This window comes from Pseudomyrmex gracilis, unplaced genomic scaffold (assembly GCF_002006095.1).
Source record: "Pseudomyrmex gracilis isolate BER0280 unplaced genomic scaffold, ASM200609v1 scaffold_141, whole genome shotgun sequence".
NCBI lineage: Eukaryota > Metazoa > Arthropoda > Insecta > Hymenoptera > Formicidae > Pseudomyrmex > Pseudomyrmex gracilis.
In genome coordinates, this window is record NW_018020725.1 from 1,031 (window position 1) to 11,609 (window position 10,579).

General features: G+C 41.5%; 3 protein-coding genes across 5 annotated transcripts; 2 read left to right on the forward strand and 1 right to left on the reverse strand.

Moving 5' to 3' along the window:
• The first annotated feature begins 1,276 nt into the window (after positions 1-1,276).
• LOC109857038 (tudor domain-containing protein 3) lies at positions 1,277-4,946 on the forward strand. Its single transcript, XM_020432921.1, has 11 exons — positions 1,277-1,690; positions 1,845-1,929; positions 2,048-2,247; positions 2,327-2,474; positions 2,552-2,785; positions 2,900-3,033; positions 3,118-3,357; positions 3,474-4,110; positions 4,200-4,313; positions 4,393-4,489; positions 4,572-4,946. The coding sequence occupies exons 1-11, from the start codon at positions 1,665-1,667 to the stop codon at positions 4,745-4,747; spliced, it is 2,091 nt and encodes a 696-aa protein (XP_020288510.1). The 5' UTR covers positions 1,277-1,664; the 3' UTR covers positions 4,748-4,946.
• A 556-nt stretch (positions 4,947-5,502) lies between these two features.
• Positions 5,503-9,903, forward strand: LOC109857039 (apoptosis-inducing factor 3). Of its 3 annotated transcripts, none has more exons than XM_020432924.1 (7): positions 5,503-6,077; positions 7,548-7,843; positions 7,944-8,280; positions 8,356-8,706; positions 8,791-8,993; positions 9,070-9,286; positions 9,374-9,903. In XM_020432924.1, the coding sequence occupies exons 1-7, from the start codon at positions 6,017-6,019 to the stop codon at positions 9,637-9,639; spliced, it is 1,731 nt and encodes a 576-aa protein (XP_020288513.1). In that variant the 5' UTR covers positions 5,503-6,016; the 3' UTR covers positions 9,640-9,903. The 3 variants fall into 3 exon arrangements, with proteins under 3 accessions (XP_020288513.1, XP_020288512.1, XP_020288514.1); XM_020432923.1 differs by lacking the exon at positions 5,503-6,077 and adding an exon at positions 6,519-6,681; XM_020432925.1 differs by lacking the exon at positions 5,503-6,077 and adding an exon at positions 7,182-7,368.
• LOC109857040 (ribosomal protein 63, mitochondrial) lies at positions 9,792-10,569 on the reverse strand. The gene is made up of 2 exons (XM_020432926.1): positions 10,365-10,569; positions 9,792-10,220 (listed from the first exon to the last, which is right to left on the reverse strand). The coding sequence occupies exons 1-2, from the start codon at positions 10,421-10,423 to the stop codon at positions 9,962-9,964; spliced, it is 318 nt and encodes a 105-aa protein (XP_020288515.1). The 5' UTR covers positions 10,424-10,569; the 3' UTR covers positions 9,792-9,961.
• Between the last annotated feature and the right edge of the window lie 10 nt (positions 10,570-10,579).

Genomic DNA, 10,579 nt, shown 5'->3' on the forward strand with positions numbered 1-10,579 from the left:
TTTCTTTTATTCTATCTCATCTATAAATACATGGTAGGCTTTATCAAATGGGTACATACTTTCTTTAAATCAAATAAAATATAAAAACTCGGTCGCGAAAGTAAAATAAATTTAAAATAATACTTTTTAATTTTAAAACAATTGCCCCTTGCGTAAAATATTTGATAGGTTTTAAAACTTTTCAAAGTAAATAGGTAGGTAGGTAGTTATCTGTGTATAGGTAGGGATGCGTATCTACAAGCGTTTGTAGAAAATAAATTAGGCCGGATAAATAAGAAATATGTTAGATCGGAGGTAGGTAGGTAGAAGAAATAAANATGTACAATTAGGATCAAGGCTGTTATGCAGCCTTAATCCTAATTAATGAGGCTAGTAACATTTAAGATATGTCAGATGTTTAAGATAGGTAGGTAGGATTATATATAACTATGTATATTGTATATAATGTTGTATTATATTGTATGTTATATGTAATATATGTAAACTATTGTATTCTATTATAATGTATAACAAATTGTAAAATGAAACTTGAAAATTGAAAACACAATGATAAAGAATTGTAATAAAGCAAAGTAATAGATATCCTTTTGGGAATTGCAACTTCTCAGACATATATATTTGTGTACCGGCAAATTACTTTTGTGTAATATACATGTCTTTTTGTGTAATTTGTATTTATACGTATATATGTAGTTTTTGAGAAAATAAAATAAAATTTATAAAGCACAGAGCAGCAAATGATGTAAAGGAGATTATATTTACTACACTCCACGAATTCTGATGTTGCTCGCTAAAATAAGATTCTTTTCTTGACTATCACATCTTTTCTTGTATATCGCATTTATGTTGTACGAAAAGTTGCAATGGTTTTTCTTATCCTTTTCTGTTTTCCTTTCTCATCTTCTCATCGCGAGATCGGTCATTTTAAATTTAAAAAAAAATCAAATTCACGCTCTCGAATATACTCACACACTTAAAGAAAGTGACCATTTAAACTCGTGCACATAGCACAGAATAGAACCGCACGCTGTGGACATAGCGCATCGACATGTCGCTCGGGGAATGGCTGCGTAGTTCCAATGTGTACCACCCGCGGACATGCGCTAGTTTACGGGGCGGAAAAGTGATTACACATTTTCTTATGGACCTGGCCGCTCTCAGGGTTCTCTCTGGTAGTATATTGTTGATGTCTAATCCTCTTGTTTGGTCGTTAGTGGCAATACTGGCAATCTATAGGTTCACGTGACTTATACTATAGATTTTTAGATTCAGTAATAACTGAACTGGGGAGTATGTTCCAAACGTGGAAAATGGCGACGAGTGTGTTTTCAGGTTTTGGAAAGCATTAAGGTGCGGTTTTTGCGTTCGCGCGAGTACAATAGCCAAGTACGACGTGGTGTTCTTGTGGGACAATATCTCGTCTGTGAACAAGGAAGAGCAAAAACAATCGACCGAATCCGCGCATCATTCAGCGTGTCTCCCACGATCCTCGGCAGTCTGATATATCCATCAACTGCCAAATATTTGGATGTGCGCGTAGTGTTTTTGCATGACGTGTTGCAAAATCGCGAATTACACGTAATAACGAAAGCTTTACGAAAACCGCTTCGCTCCAATGAAATGTAGCACATTTTTATTCAACAAAGAGAGAGCTTGGCACAGACATGGAGAATTTGGAAGCGTTGGGTTGGTGAGTGGAAATGTTACTTATTGTTTCACCTGCTCAAACTGACACACGCAATATAAAACTGCTTTCTCTTTTGTTCCAAAGATTGAATATAATTTATGTGACTGTGATATGATATTTCTCTGATGATGTGTAATTACATAATTTTCTTTATTAGGTACCTGTCTGAACACGGTTATAACATAGCAACCGATTCTGGAAATATAGTAGATACACAGAGGATAATAAAGCGATTGCTAGATGTACGTATACCATGCCAATAAGTTCTGTATGCAGATAAGCTTAAAGTTCATATTGTACAGTGATGCAAGTTATGAAATAAAGATGCATTTAAGTACAAAAATTGAAAATTACTTGCAGCTTGATTTGAGAGAAATTGGTAGTGGAAATGGAGACATCAATCAGGGCAATATTGTTCTGCAAATACAAAAAATACGCAATGTTTCTGCGCCCAAGGGAAACGAGGAATCTAAAGCAGCTCCACGAATGTTAAAACTGTCGCTGACTGATGGAAAAAATAATTTTCAAGCCTTAGAACTAGAACATATATCAGGCTTAAGGTAAGCATGTGGAAAGCGCATTATTTTGTCAAATAACCTCTATCTGTATTTTTGTCATCAATATTTTATGCTATTGTAGTTTAAATACACCACCTGGTACAAAGATATTAATAAAGTCCGGGACTTTAGTCACGTCACATGGACTTCTATTGTTGACGCCATCGTACATGGTTCAAGTACTTGGCGGAAAAGTCGCAGCTCTGGTAGAAAAATGGGAGTTAAACAAGGTGAACGATGTTTGACACAAAACTGTCTCGGTCTGTGTGTGATAACAATTTTTTAATGCAAAAATTTTATTATACAGAAATTAGCCTCTCACACTCGTGTAAGGTCCGCTGAAGAAGGTGGGCCACCACCGTGGATACCGTTTGGCAAAAAGATTGTAAAGGTTTCTGAGCAAGACAAAAACTTCAAAGCCCTGGCGGAGAAGGAAAAGAGTAGCAAAGAAAATACCGAGTTCGAGACGCAGCGTAAGGACGCGATAGCAGAGGCCGCCAAGCAGGGCAGTAGAAAAGTATTTGGCGGCGGAAATAAACAGGTTCGATTTTGCAAGATACACTTCTGTTAATTGAAAAAAAAAAAAAAAAAAGAAACGCTCTTACTAACGTGCAAAGGAGACGGGAGCTTTTACGTACGTCTTTTTTTTCTGTAGCTGTTAGATCATAGTGTGCAGAAGATTGTAGATCGAGGATTCACCATAGAACAAGCTGAATACGCCTTGAGACTTAATAAAAATAACGTAGACAAAGCTTTGAAAAATTTGCAGAGAAATGATAACAAACATAAGTGAGTAACTTCTGAATTTTTCTTTTGTCTTCCCTCACTCGAAGTTAACGTCGAGATGAACAAATTTTAATTTTTTCGCGCCAGCTCAAAGGAGTCTCGAGAACCGCGGGAACCGCGCGGTAAACGATTCGAGAAAAAAAGCGAAGAAAGTAAGCCCAGCAGTGGGAAAATATCTCTCTTCGATTTTCTCGAGGATAAGTTGCCGGTGCAACTCGAAAATAACGAAACTACCGCTTCGCAAAATAATTACGCACAGAATTACGAGAACGGTCAGGAACGTCTCGAATCGAGAGGTATCGATGGCCCAAGTGGGAGAGGCGCACGGTGTGTATTCCATAGAATATTCTAATATCTACTGATATTTTTTATATAAAATAAATTAAGTGACACACGCAAGTTGCATATTGGCAACTTTTCTGATATCGATTGTTTGGGTTCAGCGGGAATCAAAGAGGAGGTCGCGGATACAATGTTCCCCCGAGGCATTCGGAAGAGCACAAGAACAAGAGAGGAAATTCCGCGTATTCCCATTACAACGGGGCGAGTCACGTGCAGCAGAACAAACCGCCAAGATTTCAACGCAATCAGGAGCAGCTGCAGCATCAGTATCAGCACGACGGTGAGAACAGAGAAGCTCATCAGAAATCGAACGAATACAGAAACGCCTTTGCTCAGCCGCGCGCGAGCATCATGAATGCCAATGACAATGTTAACGAGAACTATAACAAAAGTCAGACCGATATGATACAGGGGAAGAATCTCGGTAACAGAAATTACAATCACATCGAGCCCGAGCCGAGAAATAGGCATTCTTATGACGCTTCTTATGGTAGGAATAACCGATCGCAACTAAACGGAGCCGCTAAACTATACTCGTCTAATGCAAATGAGCAGGGTTTCAAGAACCAATCCAAGTCCTATCAGCTCGGCAACGGCGCCGGAAGCAGGATGTTCGCAACGAGTTCCAACACTCAGAGAAACGAAAGCAATTACAATCAAAACTCGAACGTCGTCGGCAACACGTGGGTATGGCGAGTAGGTGACAAATGTATGGCTAAGTATTGGGAAGACAACAGGGTACCTATCATCTTTATTACTGCACGATTTGCATGTTACTTTACACACGACGCCCACCCATTCAATTTCCTCTTGCGCCAAATTTATAGTATTACAATGCCGAGGTCACCGGCGTCTCCGAGAGGACTTGCGTGGTGCAATTCAAGGGGTTCGAGAACTACGAGGAAGTGCTACAAGTTGATTGTATACCAATAACGGACGACGTATGTAAACAACAAGTGTAAATTGTGCACGCAACGTTATATTTCTTTTTGTTTTTTTAATTGTTCACTCTCGTGTTAGTATCAGATTCAGGATCACATCCCGGAAACTAAACGGCACGATCAGCGTTCCAATAATCGGCCGCCTCGATACGATCAAGGTTACAATCACATAAACGGTGAGTGCAGCGATGAGAATCTCGTTTCTTGAAGTATGCGTCGAGTGTGTGCGTTCCGATCGTTTGACTTCAATGATTTCAGCAATTGCAGCGGGTATGGAGTTCCGACGTGGCGGAAGCGGGAACAAGGGTTACAGCAAGAAACGGGGTCAGCACCGAAGCGCGCAGCCAATCTACCAACCGCCGGTGCAGAGAGGTCACAATTCCATGCCGATTAATAGTCAAAACGACAACACTCAGCATAATTCCTTTCTTTAACGTAACTCTAGTCTCTCGTTTTCCTCCTAGCGAAAGTATCTTGTTAAATAACTGAAAAGCCAGAGAGTCGCACACACATGTTGGCGATCTTACGAGTTTGCTACACACTAATCCGGCAGGTTTTAGATGCTGTTGAGATATAGCCGAGTTTGTCGCGCGATTTTCCGTAATAAAAAAAAATAAAAAAAAAAAAAAAAAAGAACCCAACGTGGATCGAAGAATTTCGTCTCACACACACGGCGCGCGAGAAAGCGGAATCAAGAAACATTTCCGCTGTAAAAAAAAACCAAAAAAAAACAAAAAAAAAGTATATCGACTGTGTTCTCTCGAAATATTATACTACTTTGTATATTGTAGCAAAGTTGTGATTCTTATACGATTATTGCAGAACAGAACGATGTCTGTATCTTGTCCATTTAGCTGTAATACTAATAAAAAAAACAAAAAATCTTGTAATATCTAATTTGCCGCGCACGCGATTTCACAGTTTTTTCCTCCAGGCTTTTCCCTCCGATTGTGAAACTTATCCGCAGAGTTTAAAGTTCAACAGCGCGAGAGTAATTAAAAAATGTTTTAATTTTTTGTTTTTTTTTAATTTGTTACTTTTCTCACAACTTCTGCGATGTTATTCTATGTCTCAACCATGTTACATTTTTTTTTATATAAATAAAAAAGTATCAAGAGACTACGCGTCATGTGTATTTCCATCAATCTGACAATTAGTCTCTGTATCTAATCACGAGCTACTATCAAGAGACCGTTCAAACGTATCTCGAATCGAGTCGCATTAATTTCGGTCACGTAAGATGTTCTTCGGTCTCTCTCTCTTCTAAGTGCGTGCGTTGCAAACGAAGAATCGACTGTGAGTCACGATATGTCTTATCGCGGTCTCCTTGAAAATTGGTCGGATATTTTGAGATCGTTTCGCACAATATACTCGCGCGTACTTCCCACGCGAGTCAAAGGATCCGTGCGCAAACACTGCGCGTGATTCGATACTCGCAGCGAGAAACCAAACGGTCACGTGCCGTGAAAGTTTTGCCAGATAAGTCCAAGTACGACGACGACGACGTCGTGTAGAACGGAATATTTCAAGGTCGCCGATCCATGTAACTTGGGTGTCTCTTCGCGCGCAGATCCGCGAGAGGATACTCGCGCGGATGATTGCAGTCGGTTCGTGGACGTGCACGCGCGCGCGCGTTTCTTTTTCTTTCCTCGACTCTTTCTCGTTTTTTCTTTCGGTTGCTACGATAGTTCGTTCGCGGCAACATGGGCGGCAGCAACTGCAAGGCCTTCCGAAGATTCGCCGGCTCGAAGGAATCCGCAACAGGTGCGTGACACGTGCGGGAAGAACGTTGACACGCCCGCTGATAAAAGCGAGGAAAACTCGAAAGAAAAAAAACTTGGACTCTTTTCCCGCTAGTTTTTCTTTTAAAAATTTTTATCCTCATACTCACAAATTTTTTCTCTTAGACCGTCTCTTCTAATTTATAAATTTGAACAAACTTGAACGTAACGCGCGATACAGAATGTGTGACGAGAAAATTTCAAAACCCCGAGCTATCGTTCAAAGACTCGCGTTCTCTCTAATCTCGGGATTTTAATCTCTCTTTTATTTCCCATTTCACTGTTTATAATTATACTTAATTATACACTTCAATCAACGATGGAAAATTACATACGTGGAGTATCAGCGCGATATGACTCACATCGGTGCACAATTGGTATGGTGCAGGACAATGAATACAATAAAAAACCGCATTAGTCGCAAAAGTATAAAATGTCGCTTTTTCTAATGTGGCACAAGGACGCGCCGATCGAAATCGCAGTTCGTCAGTGACTTGCGCGAGAATCGATGCGGCGGTGCGTCAGGACACTTGCGCTCGATAGCAAGTGGACCGTTTCGATGAATGCGATTTTGCGTCGTTTTACGGGTAGGATGTAATGTAGTTTTTTTTCTTCGTTCAAGTCTTACGATTCTATCTTATTGCGTTCCATTCAATTCATTCGCGTGTTTTTATTCGAGACCGCGCGTTTGTAACACGTGTTCGACGCGTCACAAAAAAACTGCGACGACGAATTCGAACGACAATAAAAATAACAATTGGGAAAATAAATAATAACAATCGAGAAAACAATCGCGTTCCGCGTGTTATTTACAATCAAAAGCTAAACGTCGCGCGGCGGAGGATAGTGTCTTTTTTTTTTTTTTTATTTGTTACTAAACTTTGCACCACTTCGCGTCAAGGTCGTCAAGATGCTTGCTCAACAAAGCGTTCTTCTCGTGAGCGAGACGCTTTGACAGGAGGCACGAAATCGCGTTAATTTGTAAACGACGACATCAGATACCGCCTATCTCTCTGACGAATTGTTCGTTTTATCTCTCGCGAGGAAACTCACGTAAGAATTATCGCGAGATTTTTGCGTGTTATATCGCTGATAACCTATATCGGACAGTAGCTTTTTGATCTTCCGCGTTCTGCGAAATGACAACAACGGGGAAATACCGGCGTCTCTCTCGTTCTTTAAAACGCTCGTTGTTGCGTCAGATTACGTAATTCATGCGAAGTCACAAATTTAAAAAACTCGTTTGTTGATTTAAAATTATCGTTTATGTAAAGGTAATGTTTCCGATCCTCAACTCTTATCTGCCAATATTCTTTGAAATACGAACAAACAAACGCGTAAAGAGTAAACTTCATTTGCGATAGGATAGGTTAATGTGTAAACATTGGAAAAATGATTAAAAAAGTGACACAACGTCGAAACTAAATGATCTTGTCTCTTGTGTGCGCACCAGGTCTTACAACAGACCAGCAGGACTATGTCGAAGGTGTGGTGTGCAAGCAGGAGGATATCAACGAGAATGAAATGAAGCTGCTACCTCTCGGTGACGACGAGGGAAAGGTCCTGCTGGTGAAGCAGAAGGGACAGTTGCACGCGATTGGTACCAAGTGCACGCATTACGGAGCTCTGCTGCACACAGGCGCACTGGGAGAGGGACGAGTCAGATGTCCGTGGCACGGCGCGTGTTTCAACATCAAGACCGGGGACATTGAGGACTATCCGGGTTTGGATTCTTTGCCGTGTTACAAGGTGCTCGAGAGAGTCTTGCGAAACTCGGAGAGTTTGTTTTTTTTTTTGTTTCTGCGTCTCACTGTCTTTTTTCTGAACACGCTTCTTTACTTTGACGCAGGTGTCTGTGGACGATGCCGGGCTTGTTCACGTGAAGGCCAGACGCAAGGATCTGGAGACCAACCGACGCTTGAAGGACATGTCCCCGTATAATTCTGATAACGCGAAAACGGTTGTGATAATCGGCGGAGGACCGGCGGGCGCGACCTGCGCGGAGAGTTTGCGACAGGAAGGTTTCACGGGTCGCGTCGTTATGGTGTGCCGAGAAGACGTTGTGCCGTACGATCGAATAAAAGTGTCCAAGGATCTCAACTTCGACGTTCACAAATCGGCGTTGCGACAGCCCACATTTTACGACGAGCACCACATCGAGACGAAGCTCGGTGTGGAAGCTACAGGTGCGAGAAACGATGGTTTGATGTTGTTTGCGCGAGCGACACCAATTACACACGCATCAATGACTGACTTTTCAGGTCTGGACACGGCGCAAAATGTCGTCAAACTGAGCAACAACGAGAACTTGAAGTACGATCACTTGTTCATCTGCACGGGAAGCAAGCCGAGGATGCCAACTGTGCCCGGGTGCGATCTGTCGAATATCTTCGTGCTTCGTAATTACACCGATTCGCGAGGAGTTTACTCGCTGCTGTCCCCGGAGAAGCACGTGGTCGTGTTGGGATTGAGCTTCATCGGAATGGAAGCGGCGGCTTATTGCGTCGACAAGTGCGCGTCCGTCACGGTGGTAGGACGGGACACCGTGCCTCTCAGATCGATATTCGGCGTGGATATCGGCGACAGGATCAGAAAAGAGCACGAGACCAAAGGTGCGAAATTGTTGAACATAAATGTTCAAGCAGATAATATGGAATATTTTTTTATACACAATAAGAATATGCTTCTTTTCACAGGCGTGAAGTTTATATTTCGGAATAACATCAAGCAATTCATTTCGAGAGAAGGCGAGACCGTCGTGGCCAAGGTCGAGCTTACGGACGGTCAGATCTTGTCGGCGGATATAGCCATCGTTGGAATAGGATCTACCTTTTACACAGATTGGATGAAAGACTCGTCCGTCGGAATGAGGGATGACGGTACTGTAGTAGTGGACAAGGTATGGAGAGCATCTTCTCTAACGCACGTGTTCTTTCGACGATCAAGAATCATCTCAACGTAACGTTACGTTGCAGCACTTGAGGACAAATGTGACTAATGTGTACGCCGGTGGTGATATAGCCTACGCACCGATATACGGATCTGACGATGTACTAGCCGCAATAGGTCATTATCCGTTGGCTCACTATCACGGTAAGATCGCCGCTTCGAACATATGCGGCAAAGAGACTGCTCTGAGGGCCGTGCCGTTCTTCTGGACGAATTTGTTCGGCAGGAACTACAGATACGCGGGTAAATTTGGAGAAATACCGACTTTAAAACACTTTAAACGGTTGTCGCGCGTCGTTCTCGATCAATTTTCTCGCTTGGATTTTTCAGGCTACGGAAAGCCCACCAGCATGAAGATCCACGGCTCGCTAGAAAAACTAGAGTTCTTCGCTTATTACCTGAAAGACGGCAAAGTGATAGGAATGAGCAGCGTCAACGCCGATCCCGTCGCCGCGGATTTCGCGAACACGCTGTACGAGGGAAGGACGTTAACTGAAGAGGAGATTAACAAAGATCCATTCGGTTGGATGACAAACAAACCAAAGGATGCGTCAAAGCGATTTCAAGAGAATGTTCTGGTGAACGTGCAGGCTTGAACTGTCACCCAGTGAAGTAATATCAAGACAACTTGGTATTGAGGAACAATGCACGTTGTGTTGTTCAAACTTTTGCTTCGCGTCTTTGTAAATTTTTGATGTAACTTAGTGAATACATTCGTATAATATACACATAAAACAAATGTTTCAAATAAGATGATGTTTCTTCTATATTTGAAATATTCTGTAACGCACTCAAAACATTCTGTAACGAACACGATCGATGAGACATACACGTTTGTAGATAGAAAAAAAAAAAAAAAACAAATAATATCCTCATATTTAACTAACATTTCGTACCGCATACATTGGAACCCACGTCTTAATCCCACCCTTCCGTAATTCTCAAGTGACGAAGTTGTTCGGCGATGGTATATTGTTTCTCAAATTTCTCGTTCCTTTCGTTGTACTTTAACTCCAAAAAATTTGATTTTCTGTTGACATGGGACATGTGACTTTTTTCTTGTTCAATTGTAAGATAAGGATGTCGCAGTATCAGCATGTTTTTCTCTTCTCTCTCGAAATCCTGTCTCATCTGAAGCAAGTCCTTCATCGACGGTTTCTTAACTATGCGATATTTTCTGTCGTGAAACATACAAGAACGTGTAACAAATTTTACGCAAATGCCAATGAAAGTGCAGAGAAAAACTATTTTTTACAACGAACAACATAAGAGATATGTCACGTTTTGTATAAAATATATAAAAAAAAAAAAGAATACTCACCCTCTAAACCTATACGGCAGTTTGTTAGTAAACCTGCACAAAATTTGCGTAAGTTGCATTGTGCGCGTAAATTGAAAATTCTATCACGCGAATCGGATTAACGTATCAATATTTTCAATTTTAATTGTGGAAACAATCAGAGAGAAGTCGAATTGCAATTTTTTGGTTATGCGGTACTCGCTGTGAGCTCGCCTGTGATTGGCCAGTCCGCCGCC